The 20,970-nt window shown below is 37.4% G+C and overlaps 1 protein-coding gene across 6 annotated transcripts in view; it reads right to left on the bottom strand.

Moving 5' to 3' along the window:
• Positions 1 to 20,970, bottom strand: part of c15orf41 (chromosome 15 open reading frame 41) — a 150,249-nt gene that overhangs the window by 69,737 nt on the left and 59,542 nt on the right. For 5 of the 6 annotated variants that reach the window (XM_012968415.3, XM_012968416.3, XM_012968417.3 and 2 more), the window contains exons 7-11: positions 16,906 to 16,985; positions 13,954 to 14,003; positions 9,744 to 9,811; positions 6,389 to 6,454; positions 5,945 to 6,050 (exon numbers count right to left, since the gene is read on the bottom strand). In XM_012968415.3, coding sequence (XP_012823869.1) covers positions 5,945 to 6,050; positions 6,389 to 6,454; positions 9,744 to 9,811; positions 13,954 to 14,003; positions 16,906 to 16,985 — 370 coding nt within the window. Of the gene's footprint in view, positions 1 to 1,111; positions 1,830 to 5,944; positions 6,051 to 6,388; positions 6,455 to 9,743; positions 9,812 to 13,953; positions 14,004 to 16,905; positions 16,986 to 20,970 lie in introns of those variants that run through there. The other variant, XM_031890453.1, reaches the window with a different exon arrangement.

Genomic DNA, 20,970 nt, shown 5'->3' on the forward strand with positions numbered 1-20,970 from the left:
TTTCACTATCTCTTGCCTCTTGGCTGCTTCCTATTCAGGTCCATGGTATATGGCAGGGATCCCTAACTTATTATACCTGTAAGCCACATTTAAATGGAAAAAGTGTTGGGGAGCAACAAAAGCATGAAAAAGCTTCCTGGGGGTAGAAATTAGAGCTTTAATTGGCTACTTAATAGCCCCTATGCGGACTGGCAGCCTACAGAAGGCTCTGTTTGGCATTATATTTTTATGCAACCAAAACTTGCCCCCAAGCCAGAAATTCAAAAATAAGCACCTTCTTTAAGGCCAGGGGAGCAACAACCAAGGGGTTAGAGAGCAACACTGGTTGGGGAACACTAGTATATGGGGTGTATGTTCTGCTAGCATATTTTACCCAGTAAATAAGTGGCTGAACATGGTTGTACTCATGTTTTCTACCTCAAATCCTCCTGTAACTGTGGATTTCATTCAAGTAAATGACAGGATGGAGGACAATGTACCCGGCGGCACTACTCTACCAATTAAATAAAAAACTCGAGTAGAATAAGGTCTTTACTCTTCATTTTCCTTTTTCTCTTTAAGCAAACTATTTATATCTTGTCTGTCACTTCTGGTTTTTATGTGTGGAGGATGTACACTTAGGGGCTAATTTACTAAGACACGAATTCGAATCTGAATTGGAAAAATTCCGATTGTAAAACGAACATTTTCCGACTTTTTCGTATTTTTTGCGATTTTTTCGGCGACTTTACGACTTTTCGGAAATTATCGCGACTTTTTCCTTACCAATTATTGCGAGTTTTTCCTTGCGCGAAAAAATGCGAGTTTTTCGTAGCCATTCCGAAAGTTGCGCAAAATCTGGCGATTTTTTCGTAGCGTTAAAACTTGCGCGAAAAGTCGCGCCTTTTTCGTAGCGTTAAAACTTGCGCGAAAAGTCGCGCCTTTTTTGTAGCGGTAACTTAAAAGGCGCTACGTTTTGCACAAGTTTTAACGCTACGAAAAAATCGCGATTTTGCGCAACTTTCGGAATGGCTACGAAAAAGTCGCGTTTTTTCGCGCAAATCGTATTGGTAACGAAAAAGTCGCAACAATTTTCCGAAAAAATCGCAAAATACCGATCATTACGAAAAAAACGCAATCGGACGCATTCGGCCCATTCGTGGGTTAGTAAATGTGCCCCTAAGTATCAACATATGTGTAGAGGATAAAAGTGTCCATGGCTAAGAATTGTCACAAAACCCACAAAAACCACCCCAACATTGCCCATCATAGATTTCTTTTAGATAGAAAGCTGAGCAGAACTACTGTCTTTCTGGAACATGTGTTTAGTACTCTAGCTTAAAACCTCTCTCACAAATCATCCCAGAGCTCAGTGATAAGTCAGTTCAAGTGTGCATTCTCACAGCTTTATCCCAAAATCTTAAAAGGCTAAAATTTGCACAAATCAAAAGCCCTCTGTTCGTCTATTGTTGAACATTAATATTCACTACTTTGTAAGGTTCTCCGAGTAGCACTTAGTGTTATTTACGACTAAGGGTCTCTCCAGTGTTTTGCCTGATGTACCTACTTCAGCATTTTGCCTTTTCCATTAACTGTAAATTTAGAATATTAAGTCTTGCTTGCAGGGTCAAGCCTGGGCAACAAGAATATGATTTAGAATTGGCAGCCAGGGAGTAGCAGAGAAGATCTCCTTATAAGCAAAGCTTTTTGGAAGCTTCTCCAGTCAGTTCCAGCGTGCACATTGGAAATGTCACTTGTAAATGCCAATTAAGAAATTACAAGGGGTTCTGAAAGGTAGGGTCTGTGGTTGCAGACATTCTTCTGACATGGACGAGTACATCTGACCAGGCCTTTGGCAAGAAGAAAAAAAAAAAAAGAAAGAATGAAATTGCAAGATCTGCGCTGTCAGCTCTTATCGTCCATAAGGCGAGACGTTTGTCGAATATGAGTTAGTAGGGGTGATGCTAGATGTGAAGGAGAAGCCTTGCAGTAACGTGGATAGGTGCTGAAAGCGCTGTTGAAATGGCGAGGTGCTCCCGGGTGACATAATAATATTTGAAGGAGTGAGATGGGAAGGAATGAGGAGGCATAAAAAAAAAAAAATTTAAGAAGCGTACATTTGCATTGTATAATGGTCTATGTATTTAGACAGCTAAAACTGAAGACTGGATAGAAACTGACGGCATTTTCATATACAGAGAGATGCCCGCCCAGGAGATAGATAATGACTACAAAATGCTCTTAACCCCACTGTGACCAAGCTCTAGTGGAAAACATAATGTAAACGATATTGGCTGAAGACACAACAGTGGGCAAATCGGATTTATGTATAGGGGAATGAAGTGAGATGATAAAACACAGTTAGGACACAGAATGTAATGAGTAAGGAGAGGATAGGAGAGGCTGACATATCTCTGGCTGTAGGGAGCTGTGTATTTTAAACTTGTTCTTTATCACAAGAAGTGCCTTTGCTAAACAGGTATATTTTTCCAGTGTGACAATATATAGACTCTGTCACATTCATGCAAGGTAAATATGAACTGTGCATATAATACATACAGAGAAAAACGTGACGCACACGGACAAGTTATGCTTATGGTGTAACCCGCCCAGTAACTGAACAGTTAAAAAAAGCAGTGTCAGAGAATTTCCATGGATGTGAGGCCTGTAAAACCACCTTATTTATGTCATGTATCTTAGTGCGTAATGTCCTATGGCTTGAGACAGGCCTGTATTGCATATGGGAACATCCCCATCTCGTGGCTCTGCTAATTCCACCACTGCTCCTTTGGTTTATGAAGGGCTGTCGCTGGCCTTTTTCAGGCCTCAATAAATCAGGGATGGTTTACATTAATTAATTGAAGGCCTGGGTCATGCTAATTTTAAGTTCTGGCAGTACGTAGTGCTCACAATTAACTCTTTTATCCCCAGTGCTTTATGCCTAATGTACAGAAAGACACCCAGCTGCTATATATCAAGTGTAGCCAAAGGGGCCCTAAGGATTTGCTAATAAATTTGCACTTTATTTCCATGGCTCATTAAGAGTTAAGAACTTTCCTTGTACAGCATTTTCTAAGGAGTGTGAGGAGATGGATGACAATTCCCCAGTGCACCTACATATTATTAACACATATTTATAAAGAGCCAACATAATCCACAGAGCTGGACAATAGCTGGGTGTATACATCAAACATACAGATTCCATACAAATCTTAACCCATACAAAATGAAATTGGTCTTGCTCAATTTAAGACATATGTAAAAAGGTACAGTTAATTTTATCATCTTGTTGCACTTTCAAAAGCCAGAGAAGACTTTGCAAAATATTCCATTAGGGTTTTACAAATTGTATTGCATTTTTACAGAAAACCCCAAGAAAATAATAGAAATAGTTATTTTCCCTGAATGTTTAATTGTACTGTATTATTCTTGCATTGCTGGGAAGCAGGAGAGCCTGCTGTCCCTCTGTGTTGCATAACCATCCTCCATTATTGCCATTATTCAAAGCTTTTTAAGTCAAGTTTCTAATCCAGTGGAACTCAAAGGGCCAATGCTCTCAGCATCCTCTCTGAAATTTTACTGTATAGAAAAAAAAGAGTAATCTAAAAATGGGCAATCCAGAAAAAGAGGTTGGAAGCTCGGTGGATCAAGGTAGGGAGATGGGAAGGTGAAAAAATTGGGGAAAAGGGTTACAGTTGGAAGAACAAAGGAGAAATATAGGCTGAGTGCTGAGGGATAGACAAGAACAATGTTTAGTCAAAAGGGTAAAAAAGGTAAGTAAGGAAGAGATTGGCAAAAGGAAAAGTATTGTGAAGAATTGGGGATGAAAGTAGGGAGAAAATGGAAAATCAGGGCCCAAAGGACCTCCCTGATTCTGACCATTAACAGCACACATTCACTTGGAGCAGGGATGGGGAGATTATAGCATATTAGCCCCCAAATGTAATATAAGGTACTATATTTGCTTAGGACCCATAACAACCATGAATATGTTTGGCGAATGCTACCTGTTGACTGGTTGCAATTGGTTACTGTTCCTGGGCAAGTCTTTAATTACATAATCTCATAAGATTCTAACACAAACCAATAAAAATAAACTGAAATAGAGGAAAGCCTATATAGGTACACAGTGTACAAACAACCTGCAGCCCTACAATCCCAGTATCCCACATTTTTACAACGGCATGGCTTCACTAGCAGATAAATGGTTAAGCGTGGACTGGCACATGCCCTTGGTCAGCTGGGCCTCTGAGCCCGACATGCCAAACCCACAGCAAGCTTTTCATGATACTTTAAAAGCCCAGTCTCTCATCAACAGTGCAATGAAAATGCTTGAGTGCTCTTAATTACTGCAAATGAAGTGTTCCTTATGGTAGAGAGCAGGGACATTACCAATGAACGATAACAGCATCAGCCGCTTAATATGAAAACAGTTACCGCATTGGCAGAAGCCCAGTCAGTGAAGAGCTCACGGCGCGCTAGAAACAACTTTTTTAAAAAAAAATAAAAATACATTAAGCATTCAGGTTTTTTTACGATTCTTATACAGTTTGCAGTTGGCCTATAAATTCAGCACTGCCCAAATGGAGTGGGTGTAAAATGACATACCCCTATTGGCAAACTACCCCATTTTCAGTCAATTTAAACAAACGTTTAACTTTACAATTCTACAAAGAGGCCAGTTCAAACCATTCAGGACTGAGACGCCTGTTCTAGACTGTACTCTTGTTGAATGTTAAATAATGTTCATAGTTGCAAACACCATGCAAATAACAGATAACCTCACCGCAAATTTGTCCCCATTTGACTTTCCTTGTACTGGTGTACTTTATCATAAAAATTATGTAAAGTTATTCCAAAACAGACTTTTGAGGTCAGACATAAAATAACTCAAAATATGTATGGTTAAGAAACAAAAACTGCCAAAGAATTTACTTGCACCTTAAAGGAGAACTAAACCCTAAAAATTAATTAGGCTAGAAATGCCATATTTTATATACTGAATTTACTGCACCAGCCTAAAGGTTCAGCATCTCTATAGTAGTAGAGTTGTTACAGGAGCTTCTCATCTTGGATTTTGCTAGACGTGTCAGTGACACTGCACATGCTAAGTTGGCTCTGGGCTGCTTTTGAGAAGCTAAGCTTAGGGGTCATTGCAAAATATCAAACGGAAAATAATACTGGCCTGTAATATAAGCCGATACTATAGGGCTGATGATTAAATTGTGATGTTAATTGCTCTGGTTTCTGAGCTGTCATGCAATGGGAATCTGCATTAATCACTAATCAGCCTTATTTTGTGAAATGTATATTCTATATATACAGTATAGTCCCAAAGCTCAGTAACTGACAGCAGCACAGAGCATGGGCAGGGAATCAGCAGAAAAGAAGATGGGGGGGCTACTGGGGGCACAGATCTTTACTGCTAAAGGGCTGCAGTTGCCTTGGGCTGGTACAGAAGCCCAAAACATAATGCGCAACATTTCTGCCCTACTTCTTTACTTGGGGTTTAGTTCAGTTAGCTCTGGGTGCAGGAACATCAAATAAGTTATTTATGGGGAGTTTCTCGGACCGCGTTTATCCGCAGGCTGAGACTCCACCTAGTGTGGCATTAGCTTTAGAGTTGTGCCATACCCACAATAGGGCAAGATACTTAAAACAATACAAAGCATCAATATGGCTCAGAGGGAGAAAGAACCTTGCTTCTCCAAGTATCTAAAGAACTTTGTGCACTTGGACCCTTCTGCTAAGCTGAGGTGTCAAAATACACTTTTTGTTCAGGAAGTTTTTTGCAAACCTAAAGTATAAATAATATATTTGCATTCGAGCACAATAAATATTGAAAATCACTCGAAGATTACATTGGCTAACTGGAATTTAAACCTACCCTAGATAGGGAAATTAACAAAAGTGCCGATACTGAGAGTCAATCAGAACTTTAGCTACTAGCACCTAGTAGACTCACCTATTCCAGTAGCTCCAAAACTGGTCATGTAGATATGTGTTGTGACTGGCCTCATCTCCAAAGGAGGCCTTACTTTCAATCCAGTGAATGACATGCCCATCTACGGCTGGAAGAGAAATACAAATACCCAGGTCAGTGGCTGATAACCATTTGACTGATATCGCTTACACAAACTGCACTGATTTAATCTGGTTACTACTATAAATCATTGATTAAGGCAACCATAAAGTAAGATCTACCAAATATGACAAATGCCTAGCTCTGTAATCTCTTTTATTAGCTCCAGTTCTTGTGCATCTCTCCACTAACCCTTGCCATAGGATCTCTACTGTAGAATCTCCAATCATTGAAAAAACGTTTAAACAAAAAGTCTCTGCACGAGACAAATTCTTTATCAAACATTGATAGAAATAATCAGACTTATTTTAATCCTGGCACACTCACCAACTGGCACTTCAAGGATTACATCTGGAGTTTTGTCGTATCCTTTAAGACGCAGTTGGTCCTCATCTGAACAAGTTACACACAGAAAGGGGAAAGAAAAGGAACATAAGAAGTTGGTTTAAAATCCTAGATTATCATTGTTTGAACACAAGAGCCCTGAATATGTCATAACATATCGCCCTTGACTGCTAAAACCTAGGAGAGTGCTATATCATTTTGTAGAGCGCTATCATAGGAATGTCTTTATGTCTTCATCCAACCCTAACTAATGGCTGGGAAACATACCAAGGAAAGCTGTGTGGTCCAGCCTTAACTGCCAGTTTGCAGGCAAAGCTTGCATCACCTTGGATAAGAATTAATGATGGTTCCCACTGGTTGTGAACTAGCCTGCTACCCATTCATCTACATGGACAAGCTTTCCTGGAGAATCTAGTTCACCTAAAATGGGTGCAGTCTGACCTCACAAGTAAGAGCCACTCAATAAAATGTCCATTATGAGAACCAGCACAAGAATAGAAATATAAATAAAAAGGCAAAAAAGCAATAAAAACAAAAATTGTGTCCAACCATACACAAAATGTTTTAATGTAAAATTTGAATCAAACAATTGAACTTAGAAACTGGTCAAGACAAATCCACTCCCAAGTAGCTCCATATGGCACGTGGAAAATGCATGGATTCTTTAACAATAGATATCCATAAAGGCTATGTAAGGCAGATTATTAAGCAGTAGTTGGATGATGTATAGTTCACTTTCCTGTTGTAGGTAAATGGAAACCTTATGAGAGGGTAGAGCCAGTGTAAGCAATGCTAACTTGCATCCTGGAGTCCTAGGTTTGATTCTGACCATGGCACAATTTATGCAAAGTTTTTATTTTCTTTGATCGTTAGTATAGGTTACATCCCTATAACTAGTAGTTTAGGTTGTCCTTAGCGTGCGTTTGTGTGACCCTGGTAAATCAACAACCCAGGAGCAAAACTAGAAGCAGCCAAACAAAAACAAAAAAAGAGGGTCTACTTAACTGGAAATAAAGGGCATTACTCCTTTAATTTAGCATTATGCAGAACAATTTGTTATTTTAGGGTGGTGTCAAATGTCTTTTCTATAGGAATGCGATGATGGAAAGGTGGAAGGTTAGATCCCATTTGGAAATGTTGTACAGGTACTGTGCTTGATACAGCTTCAATAAACAGTGCCTTCAATAAAAAGAGCCCTCCAGGAAAGGGGATTTTTTTTTTGTCTTAAGAGAATCCATTTTTCTGTGCCTTAGGCACTGAATTTATATTTTACTTTTTAACGTTCGTATTTTTTTTCACAATTTTTGGTCTTTTTTTGTGTTAAGCCTCAAATTTTTTGAGTAAAAAAAAAATTTTTTTTTAGTGATTTATTAAGCGTAAAAACCACAAAAATCACTAATACAAAATGTCGCTATCTAAAAGCTGTTAAGGTTATGCAGCAGTCAATGGGAGCTGTCCTAGGCAAACTGTAACAATCATTTATTTAATTTGTGTCCACAAAAATTCGTAGAAAAACATAAAAACAAAGAAAAATATGTGGTTTTCATGTATTATTTGTTTTTGTTCCACATTTGAATTCGTAATTACATTCATGTTTTTTGCGTAAACGAGTTTATTCGTGGTTTAAAAAAAATACCTCAAACCACAAAAATCAGAATGTTCATAAATGGGCCACTAAGTCTTAGAAAATACCATGTAAACTACTTCACAAAATTACCAGTGCTCTATTATGATAGCTAAAATACATTTAGTTGGAAAATGACCTGGGTGCAAACCATATATATCTGTATATATAATGGAGCTTGTGAGGGGTTAATGCAAGTAAGATAATAGAAGCGGCATTTCCTTGAATACTCTTTGGGTCTCACATGACCCAGTGATGGCTCTTATCTCATGGCAGAGAAAGTAATACTGCAGCACATATTAAAGCATTTTCTTTCAGCTACTTATTCTATAAAATATTAATTACACGCTTGCAAGTGTGTGCTGTTTATACAATGTATTAGATAACAGAGTTCCTGTTCAGTTCTAAATCAATAAGAGTCTGTTCTGCATCAATCATCCTCTCCCTTGCAGTATCACGTACAAATACAATCATTTCCCCTTATTCTTAAACCTTATCTCTATCATTTTCAAAGAGAGGAATCACTGAGATCTGTAAAAACAAGTTTGGTGTACTAAAATATATTTCATAAACAGTCAAGTTAATAAGCACAGTTTAGTACATTTGCGCCCTCAAATTTCAGCATCATGTTGCTGCCATCTTGGATTTAATAAGGGATGTTTAAAAGCAGGACACACGTGAAGCTTTCTTCTATCTCCTGTCTATGAAATCCCAAGTAAATTCCTTCTGGATGTGCAAAGGGGGAATACAAATACAGCGAAATGAATTCTAACTAATTCAAATGGGGGAGAATATGCCATATAAAATCTTACCGCATTCTTTGTCTTGACCTTGATTCCTACAATGTGCTGATGTTCTATACACTGTGCCCACTGTGGCTATGTAAGGTTACTAGGACAGCTGAAGGCACTTTTCTTTTATACTGGCAAGTAGAGACTCATTTGTCGAAAATTATCATTTGGAAAACAGGCTGGGAAGATTGCACAAAACTGCAACCGGGAACCACAATTTTATCAAAGCTATGCAGCTTTCAAACAGAAGGGAGAGGAGTGTATTAAAATGAAATCTATATATACCATCAGCCTACAGATGATCAATAAGAGGTGACATGCAACTAATCCAAGGTTTTTTCCATTAACCCAAAATTTGGTTAATGATAGATACCACCACAAAATGCTGCAACACAACTTTTAGACAATTTTGTCAACACATGTGTAATAGCCAAAGTACAAAAAAGTTGAGTTCACTCAATTAATGAAACATTCTTGCCAACTCACCTTGACCAGTGTCCATGTAGTTCATTGCAAAGTGCCATAAAAACATCCCTTCATAGTTAATAAGGACTTGCCCTCTAGTTATGGTAGGCAAAATCAAGGAGTGACAGGCCAATCTAGCAATTTTATAAATGCTCCAAAGCATTATAGAGTGCTGACTGCTCAGTCTGTGTGGAACTACTTTGGGGAGAATGTTACTATAAACTATGTTTATTACATGTCTAGTAATTCATAGTAACAAATAAGCAGATAACAGAGTGGTCTAATGTTTGAAAGAAAACATATTTTTGTGTTTCAATAAACAACATTTGCACTCAATGTATTGTGGATATATTGAAATGCATTATTTATTCTGGCACCTACCCTATGGTGGAAGATTTTTGTAAATAATACTAGCTCAGCAAACACAAATATGTCATATACGGACAAGTAATCTTACCTAAAAATGCCAAGTTATGCTCCTTCAGTTTCTGTCGAAGCAACACTTCATGTTCATGCCCAATAGCGCTGAGAAAGACCTGTGGTCAAGGACAATCGGGGGCACAGTACATTGCATATTTCTTCAGACTATTATCATTTTATCATAATTTGGGTGGAAGAACTGACAAGATTCCATTTGGTGGGAAAAACCACATTTCCAATTTTGGGCCAGATTCAATTCAATGATAAAAACTTGTGCTATAAATGGTTTATCATGTCAAAACTATACTGAAGTTAATGGCAAAATCTGGAATTGAAATGTGAGATTTCAGTTCTGTATCTGTTCAAAACTCCACTGTAATCTGTGCAAACCTGGACATTAATACAGAAGTCCATTTCTCATTGTATTGAACCTATATGTGTATGTTTTACTCAAATATTATTATTCTGTGCCTCTTAAACTTTGTGTTGGGAACTAACTTGTTATAGGGTAAAATAACTTTATATAATTATATAACTATAGGTTGAATTGGTGCTTTATAAATAAATGTTAATAATAATAAGTGGTAGCAAGTGACGTACACCTGGCAAACAGTAAATAATGTACAAATAAGTAGAGAAACAATGTTATTAGTCCCATTGGGCTAATATCTTCTAGATACTAATTTTTATTATTGTATCATACAGAATACATACTGCTATGTATACACATTGTATGCTGTATGTATATCATACAGCATACAACTGCTAAATAATAGGAAATCAGAAGTCTCATGTACAGTTCAAGCACTGAAGTAAAGAAACAGAAAAAACTGATATAAGTGTAAATATTGTCACATAACCCATTTATATATCCTCCTCAGCAGCCCCCAGAACTGTGGGTATTATTTCTATGTTTTTATAATCACTTATACCCTCTTGCATGTAACTCAACATTTTTCCTGTAATGCAGATTATGATATAAATAAGACACATGCTGCTTGGGTGAATGGTTGGCCTGACCAACCAGAGCAATCAGATATATAAAAATAGATAAATTGGTCCACAGAGAGAAGAGAAGTGAGATAGAAAGGAAGAAGATAAGTAGAGGGCGAGGACAGATAGGGAATTATACAAGAGCTGCACAGCAATTTCCTAATGTACCAGTGGCCGAAACACTTAGAGATGGTCTATAATGTTACTACCTGTTATTGATGCATCTCGCTGACCAGGAGGCAACTTGTAAATAATCCCAGAGGCCATTTTCCGCCCAGTGAGAAACCCATGCCCAGCTTCCCGTAATCCTCGAAACCCTTCCTGTGAGACACCTCCCTGCCATTTGCAAAGAGCCCTGCTCTGTGCTTTAGTCCGTGCATATATAATTAGAGAGTTATATTTAAAATCAATACTCAATCCTTCAGAAGACATTATGCTTTTAAAACCTTAAACTTTCAATTGATTTTTAACTGTTTTATGTGCACTGAGATTAACATATAATTTCTGAAAACTCGTTCCCTGATGTATCACATTTGCACAGTCAAAAGTCACCAGTCTCTATCCTCGAGAAAGAAGGTAGGACAGTCACCATGTATCTTTGTCATGCTAGAAAAAAACACAGACTTGGGACCAAAGTCATTCAGATGATGTTTATAGTGATCTGTTTAATGTTACAATTTACTTTTTTCATTTAAGACACATGCTTTACCACTACTAGCACTTCTATGAGATGATCTTATTATAGTCAGCAAATAACTGCAAAAATGTGTAAGTACGGGAATAGGAGCTATTATCCAGAATGGTCAGGACCTGGGATTTTCCGGATAAAGGATCCTTCCATATTTTGGATCACTCAATACCATTATTACCACCATTTTGTGATGGTCTCCCTAAGAGATCACCTGACAGGATATAATGCAGCTCTAATTTTAACAGGAAGAAGTGTGGGAGTAACAGACAAACCTTTGCCCATTAATTGGCTGATGTGATCTAAAATGTATGTGTGCCCTTGGCTTGTTTGTGTGCACTGTGAATCATTTGATCCCAGGAAGTGGCCCCTAAGAGGATTGCTTTGTCACCAATATGGTGTAAAAAAAATGGTTTTCACAACATGTAAACCCCAGGGAATACTAATGATAGAATAACAAGGAGAATACCGATACAAAATGTAATGCTATCCTGATGGCTAGGTGGCCATGTGTTTCTGCCAGAAGATGACATGTGACAAGAGCATTATTATTATTATTAAAGTATTATTCATAACTGTGGATTCATATGACTATCACTAACACGTCTGCTGCTCTACTGTACAGCGCTGCGTACATAATTAGCACTTTATAAATAAAGATATACATACATGTATGTATGTATGTATGTATATCTTTATTTATAAAGCGCTACTTATGTACGCAGCGCTGTACAGTAGAATACATTAATACAAACAGGGTGTTAATAAGATAATAATAGATATAAATAAAAATACAAAGTACAACAATAAATACAGATAGATACAAAATAAATACAGCTGCAATAAGTTAAGAGTCGAGGACACAAGAGGAAGGAGGTCCCTGCCCCGTAGAGCTTACAATCTATATGGGAGGGTAACTAACAGACACAAATAGGCAAATATAAGTGCTGCATGTCACAGTGGGTGACACTACAATATAAGTGCCAGTTCCCAGATCAGGTGCTGGGTGTGTGCTCCAAAAGGTAGTCTTTAAGTTTAGTTTTAAAAAGACTGAGGGAGGATTCTCTCCGGAGGAAATCAGGGAGGGCATTCCAAATGTAAGGGGCAGCAAGGCAGAAAGGTTTAAGGCGGGAAACAGCAGTAGTAGTGGGAGGCGCAACCAAACGATTGCTCTGCAAGGAGTCGGCCAGGAACGTACGGAGACACAAGGGAAGAGATGTAGTGAGGAGCAGAGGAATGGACGACTTTGAAGGTTAAGAGAAGGATTTTGTAAGATATTCTTTGTTTAATACATTACATACATTACAAAACCTTCATTGAACAAGTGGGGGATTCAAAATTGATTTTTTCCCCAAAACTGTATTAAAGGAATGGTTAAAATAAGTTGTAAATGTATTTGCAATGGATACAAGAATATAAACAGTCAAGACAGTGCCCATTCTCATCTCATTACAACCTGCAGTCTTAAAAAAACAGGGTGGCAGATAGCTTCACTGGTTGGGCATTGCATTACTTTTTGGAAAGTTATGGTCAGCTGCAAAATCACAATCAATTTTTTAATATTAAAATGTTTGAGAAAACCTAAAAACTATGATTACTAAAAAAAAAAAAAATCCTACTGAGAAATCAACATGAGATAAATCTTCAGTAATTATCTCATTTTGTCCCCAAGTAAAAATGCAACAAACATGATTGTGCACATGACAAATGCATGGAAAACTGTGATTCTGGTGTTTTTTTGCCCAAATGTAAAAAAAAAAAAAGTTATTTATAAATGTAACTACACAGGTGAAACTGTTTAAATACTTCCCAAACAAACAGTAGAACAGGATCCATTATGTGCATAATATAGAAATATAAACACTGTGATCAATATTATGTGGCCACTTAATATAGTACATAGACCTTTCCAGACCATTTAATAATTTTCTACACGCTAAAGACCCATCCATACCATTTTAAAAATGGATGATGACTTTCCAATTCATGTTTAGATTCACTGGAAACAGTTAATGTTTGAGCTTCTTTTAAATACCCCGACAGAGCCTCTAGAATAAACCTTCTGGGAAAATGCAGAGACAGAGCAAGCAACACAATGCCACTTCATATTGCAAGCATGATATTTCTCAGCATCTCCACAGGCCAATCAAGCATTTTCCTGATAGTTTCTATCAAATGCTAATCAATTATTTCCTCACCAGGCATGTCTTTTTTTAAACCACAAAGCCATTACAGCCCATTATAACTCATGCCTGATTGCCAATAGCAGTAGATGCAATGATAGCTGCTTGTTGGCTGTGTATAATGTTTGGTTGGGTCATGAAAGGAGTGCTATATTTGGCAATGCACAGAAGTGTATTAATACTTCAAACTAATAGACTAAGCTCTTTGTAAGAACAAATATCTCTGTATTATTGCCTGCGTATGGCTCTAGGGGCCAAACATGCACTTCAGAGAAACAGATATATAGCACACAAAAAAAAGTGCATTGCAAGGACAGGGGAAATATAAACACCAAAGTAGATTACATCTGACACTTTTCTCAGACTTCTTAGCAAAAGGATACTGTTTGATGCCGTCCACCAAAGGCCCGTTGCAGCAGTCATTGATGATGCACTGAAAAGGAGAAGAAATAGGATCCATTCAGCACAAGTTAGAATGGGGTAAGACATTTATTTATCTATATATCTAAAGCAAAAGCTAGTGTTTTTTTGTTTTCTTCTTGTTTCCCGGAACTTATATGCATCCCTGAAGGTGCCGTGAGTTTAGGTGCACAATGGTGACAGGTCCAAAATATTGCCTCTAGGTAGTCTTAGAGGGGCCCAGAGAATGTTTCTGATACCTGGTCAGTGGGATTCTGGGCCCCAGGCACCACTATACATCCTTATTATAAAAGTGTATGAGGTGCTCTGACCTATCTTGGTTGATAGTGTATGATTATAAAGACCGTGAAACATATACATCTCCTAAGTAAGCTATCTTCTTTTGCAAAATATATTATTTGTAAGATGGCACATTTAATTTCAGTTTATTTAGGGCATAAGTGGCACTTTCTTGTTTGTGCTTTTTTTTTTGTTTGTTTTAATAGGCAAAATTCAGGTAAAGTGAAAATAGATTTTTGATATCTATTTTCCATTCCTTCTCTGTGAAAGTTTGCACACCACATCACTGACTTGACTAGAATAGTATCAACCAACCAAATGCTCCTATCAACCTCTGTGTCTGTTGTTATTTCTCAGCTTTGCTACTGTACACCCTGCTGTATTGTTAGTAATATATCTGCAAATAAAAGATAAAAATAGAAATTACTAAACATAGTTAAACCTGTTTAGTGTCATAAAAAATACAATCCACAGCACCTACATGATAAGACCATGGTGCATGCAACATACTTTACATTTCAAGTTGGCTCTTTGATCTATGGCCTTTGGTAACACATGAGGCAGAGATCAAACAGTCAACTACCAGTACAGAAAGGGTTTAAAGCAACAAAAAGTGGGGAATAAAAAGCCTTAGATCAGCAGAGGATATGGATTCAGAGGTTATCAGATCAAGTTACACTGGTGATCAATAGTTAAACAGTGAGGGTATGAATATGATGCAGCCTTCCAGAAAGAAGCAGGGGGCAACATGAAAATACAGAATACAAGGGACAGCAAAAGAAAATTAGCAATGTGCAAGTACAGCAGGAGATTTTTTGGTGAGATTAAAATTATGATATATGGTGAATTATACTGGGCTAATTAGAAGCCAATCAGCAGAACAATGGGAAGGGAGCAAGATAGCAGCTCCCAGTATCAGAATCAGTATCAGAATAGCACTCAATAGTAAGAAATCCAAGTCCAGCTTGGGACTCCTCCAGTTACATGGGAGTAGAAGAAAACAAAAAGTTAGTAGAGTGAATTATTTGCTATTTAAACAATGTAACTGAGAAATAAAAAAGTACACCATAAAAATCATGACAGTATCCCTACATAGTAACTCCAAATTATTTGATATCATGTTAGCTGAGCCAAATAACTTCACTTATGCTAAATAAATAATACAAAAATTGTTTCCTTCAGTCTTGGAATTACTTAATCAATGCAAGCAGGAGGCTGCCATTTTGTTGACACTGTTAGTAAGGCTTTGCATCATGCCAAAATCTTATTTATGTAATAGTTTGGAGGACCAGATGCCCATACTCATGCACTGGCTACATAATTAGATGATGAGGAGGGTAGGGGGGCGAAGTGCAGTGACATCTAGGTAGTGCTGAATGGAAAGCTAAAGTTATTGTCTGACCATCCTCTATGCCTAATGCACAGAGGCGGGGCAGGCAACATATGATTGACAGCTGGAATTTTTAAATGCCTTTAAATTGGGTATGGATGTGTTATAAAAGAAAAAAATTGTGTTTCATGTTTAAGTTGAAAAGGACTTTTATTATACAGTTTTTTAGGTCTGAGTGACAGGTCCCCTTTAAAGAAGCAGATGAACCAAAAAAATGAAGAGGTAGACATTCCATAGGCTGCACCCCAGCCAGTCAAATAAAGTAAAAAAAAAATTACATGTTTATTGTAGACAACACAGGCGCATTTACTTTTACTTGACTGACTGAAGTGCAGAGTCTGTTAAAAGCACAAGTCTGTATTTTTTTGGTAAGCTCCCATTGGGAACAAAAAAGTGATGGATTAGAAGCAACACAACTAAAAAAAATGAACATGTAAGATGGAATAACACGGTGCCACAAAGAAAATAAAATTAGAACCATTTCTACAAGAGACATAGCAGCAGCAGCAGTGCAGTAGGATAGTATGCCAAATACATGTATATTATGTATCATGTCAGTAATAAGATGTCATCTACAAACTTGCCCACAGAACAAAAAATGTTATCATGAAATTCTCCATGCATTTTAGGCAGAGCATCCCTCCTTGTGCTGCAAACATCAGGTAGGTATACTCAACTAAATGAGGTAGGTACACACATAACTGTGTGAAAACTACACATACTGTATAACAAAGGTGATTCTCTATATGTCATGATATAAATACATAAAAAAAAAATCTAAAATCAAATCAAAGACCATTTAACAAAAAAAAAATGTTTCATGGAGTCCTATCTCACCAGTAACACACAAGTGGCTCCATGTAACAAAAAAAAGCTGACAAATTAGCACAAGCAGAAGTACACAATGGATAAAACATGGTTTCCCTGCAATGACATGCTAAGAATTATCAGTGATTCCAGTAAGAAGCTGCATGGAATTGTATCCCAATTACATTAGTTTCCACCACACAAGCATGCACAGCATTAGAAATTAAGGCCAATCATGCTGCCCTCTATGTTACATGATAAACGGGATGACTTTTCGTTATTACTCCCATAAAAAGCAGCAATTCAAAATGTTAAACACTCAAAGGGCAAGTTATCTGGTGGCATTTCAGATGCTTGCTAACCTCAATTGATATTTTATAGTAACCATAATTAAATAGCTTGAATACCCCCACCCCGGAGTTTAGAAATGGGAGGTTACCAGATGAACTTGATTGGCAAGCACAGGGTCAGGGATCAGAGATGGATCACGCAGCATGCTGGACAAGATGGGCTTTGTTGCTGAAAGAGAAAGAGAAACACATTAGTCTAAGAATTTGGTTCTTAATTGCTTAATCAACCACACACCCCTGCAAAAATACCTGCTTTCAGTATGCTTTCTACTATCTTGATATATATCTTTTCATTCTGGATACATACATGCAAGCACAAAACGACTATGCAATGCTAACGCATCCTTTACAGCCAACGCCTATATAATAATCATATAATGATAATAATGATAATATATATACCACAAATACTATTTTTTGTATTGAAACCTCACCTGACAGAAAATAAAACCCAAAGAGCCTGATAAAATATTTAAAGGATAACTATACCCCCGACCAATATAGGTCTCTATAAAAGCCAAAAACTATTGCTCTACGAGGTTCTACTGTTATTGTTACTTTACTTTTTTCTATTCCTATATCATATCTTCCTATTCCAGTCTCTCATTCAAACAACTACCTGGTTGCTAAGGTAAACAAGACCCTAGCTACCAAATTGCTGCTGAAATGCCAAACGGAAGAGCCACTTAACAAGGAGCTTAATAACTGAAAAGAAACAAAAATTAAAACATGAAGACCAATTACAAATGATCCCAGAATATCAGTCTTACATAAAATGTAACAGTCAACTACCCCTTTACAGATGTAATTTGTGTCACGTAACTAACTAACTAATAACTTGTTTGTTATTTAAAAAAAATGCACCCACTGTTGAAGAATATGAGGATACTGGAAGTCACGTCAGAGTTGCGACATGTATAAAAGCACTGGAACATGGAACACTCAGTGACATCTATTGTCATTATATTTTACAGTATTCCTTATTTCTCAGGTGGTGAGCAACTGTCATCATAATATCGTGAATATTTGACCCCCTGTTGCAAAATATAGGAAATTTTGATAACAGCAAGGAGTTCCATGACCATATAATTTTATACAGGTCATGAAACACCAAAGTGACATCTAATATCCTCATATTTTACAAAAGAGGGTACGTTATTCATTATAATACACACGTTTGAGTCATGTGACAGAAATGACATCACAAAACACAGATTATATGCGATGACATCCCTAAACTCTAAATTCACTAAGCATATAATTTACAAGATATTCATGGCTCTTGTGTATTATACATTGATAAATGTAGCTCTACAGATTACTGTCATAATGCATGTTAGCCATTTACTTTTACAGCAACACGTTTGTATTCAGTGTGTTCCCCTATACTCTTTGCCAGGTAATCACTGCTCACATAAGACTGAGGCTAAATAGTCCATACCAATAGTTATCACAAGGAAAACATACTTAATTTGAGCAAATTTTGCTCAAGAGAATCACCCCAAAGACCTGAAGAAGCAGTGCCACTGTGTCACCATGCTGCCCATGGCCAAGCAACATGCTAGTGTATTAATACATTATAAAACATACTTTTCTTAATCCCAACAAGGTAATTTTTAATACGAAGAAGCAAAATTATTAGCAAGCTTATTAGCAAGCTTTATGTTTCCCCTGGTTCAGAAGCAGCAATTTGCTGTACCAGGTTAGCGATCGACAGAAGCAGGAATACATAAAATTATGCAAACATTCAATACCCTGCAGTGTGTTAATTAAGGCTCAGTGTCATCTTTCTGCAGCCCAGAGATTTGCTCTCCACTAAACATCAAATCAAAGACCATTTAACAATTAAAAAGGCTATCATCCAAAGGTCACAGCCTCACCCTTAGGTACAGAATTAGCCAGTAATTTGCATCTCCAGCTCACATGCCAATAGTTTGACAGACTTACTGATCAATATCAGACGTGAGTCTTAAAATGACAACATTCTGACTGCGCTGCACCTCTGTGTGTGCGTATAAATGTGACATTTTAGTTCTGCACTGTACCGTGTCTGATTAAAAGATCTAAGCTGTCCCAAAAGTCAGTGAATTTATCTATAGTTTCCTATTAAAAAGCATCACTTTTTCTGCTTTACACTTGCCTAATTTAAACGTCATTAAAGGAGAATGAAAGCTTAACTAAGAATTAGCAAAGTTATGTTGCATCTTGTATTTTGGCCTTTTGCATCAGCCTAAGCACAGCTGGAGATCTGTGCCTCCATATATGCCCCCAATCTTCTTTTCTGCTGATAATAGAGTCAATATTCAATCTAAAATTCACAATACAATGTCTATAATGGAATATGAAACCGTACTTTCTACTAATGATTTGATGATTTCCAGTGACCCCAACTCTTTGCTCTAAACAGCATCCCAGCACACATTGAGCATGTTCTGCACCATTGGCCCACAATGGACTAACAAGATCAAAGGATAGGAAATATAAAGTTAAATCAGCCACCCTGCATTGGCCTCCCACACCAATGACACCCCCCAGGACTGCTCTGCTCCCCTGAATTAATGGTCAATATAACATTTGATTGCACGACCAGGAGCACGTACAAGGAATTAAAGCAAGGAATATATTTGCCTCAAGTGCGCATGTTTAATTTCTGCCAGAACGTAGAGGACTAAAACCCAAGTGGGGCCACCAAATCCTACTGCAAACTTTATATTTCCACCATTCTGCAAGGGAACAAACCCCTGAGGGGTGTCTTTGCTAGGTATTGTGAGGTCAGTGAAGAGTAATCATTGTTAAAAAAAAAAAACCTTTACCTTTCATTTTCCTTTAAAGGCCTGTATCATTAGAAATGCATGGCTGGTGCAGTACCTACAATTAAATACAGCATTCCTAGCCGTACTCTTTTTTTAGGCTTTAGTTCTTCTTTAACCAAAACAAAACCTAGAGCCCTATACCTTGAAAGCAGTTGTCAGCATGAAAATGGTTTAACAGGCAGTTTGCTCTAAATCAAGAAACCCATTGCAACTACTTCATTAAACTACATTTTGCAACTGACTATGGGAGCTATGCCAGGTTCAGGGTGGCAACATCTCCAGAGTTCCCCACTGCCAACAGGCATGTTGGCAACTGTGGAGGAGTCTGTTTGGGTGCAACTACAGGCCACGGGCACTTACAGTTACAGTCACCACTCCTAACCCATGTAGCTGCAGCATTACAAAGCTTTCATTCTGACCATTATCTACTACAGTTCCTAGTAAAATATACATCAGTTGATTAAACATTTTCTTGTTACTGCAACCTGATAGCAGGATGGCCTTGGTAAAATATATAAAAATGTATTTTGGGTAGATGGCACATGTTAAAACAAATGGAGACAACATGATAAATTTCATGGACCTTATATATTGCCCTTTACAACCTTTAACATTTTATGCACCCGCCCAATATTATGTGTTAAGGATAATCACTCCTGAGAGCCTTATGTGCCATCATGCACCTTGACTTTACTGGGAGGATATGCAGGAAAATGAATGGCATCATGTAGCTGCAGTTTGTACTGGGATCAGTCATGGAGACAAAATGTCAGAGGTGACACTAACCCTATCTATACTACTTATCAATGTCTAGAGATCCCTGCTCTGCACAGTCATCCTAAGGTCATGTAAGCTTGATTTGGCAGAAGATTTACCTCTTATTATGAGACTATAGTATTGCTCAGTCCCCTGATGCCATGCAACAGGGATTTAAATCATACTAAACAAACATGTCAGCTGGATTCAAAAACATTAACCCAAATGTGAAAAGAAACTGTTGCCCCTATAAACTACTTTTTAATATCCCATGCTATTCATATGAAGAAAACTATCAGGTGACATTAATTTTCTACAGGTTTGGGACCTGTTTTCCAGAATGCTTCAGGGCTGGGTGTTTCCTGATGAGGGGTCTTTCAATAATTTGGATATCAATACCTTACATGTACCTTAACCATTAAATAAACCCAACAGGATTGTTTTGGCTCCAAAAAGGATTAATGATATATTAGTTCAGAACAAGTACAAGGTACTGTTTTATTATTACAGAGAAATAGGAAATCATTTTTAAAAATGTGAATTATTTGATTAAAATTGAATCTATGGGAGATGGCCTTCCCATGA

The sequence above is a fragment of the Xenopus tropicalis genome, chromosome 8 (genome assembly GCF_000004195.4).
Source record: "Xenopus tropicalis strain Nigerian chromosome 8, UCB_Xtro_10.0, whole genome shotgun sequence".
Classification (NCBI taxonomy): domain Eukaryota; kingdom Metazoa; phylum Chordata; class Amphibia; order Anura; family Pipidae; genus Xenopus; species Xenopus tropicalis.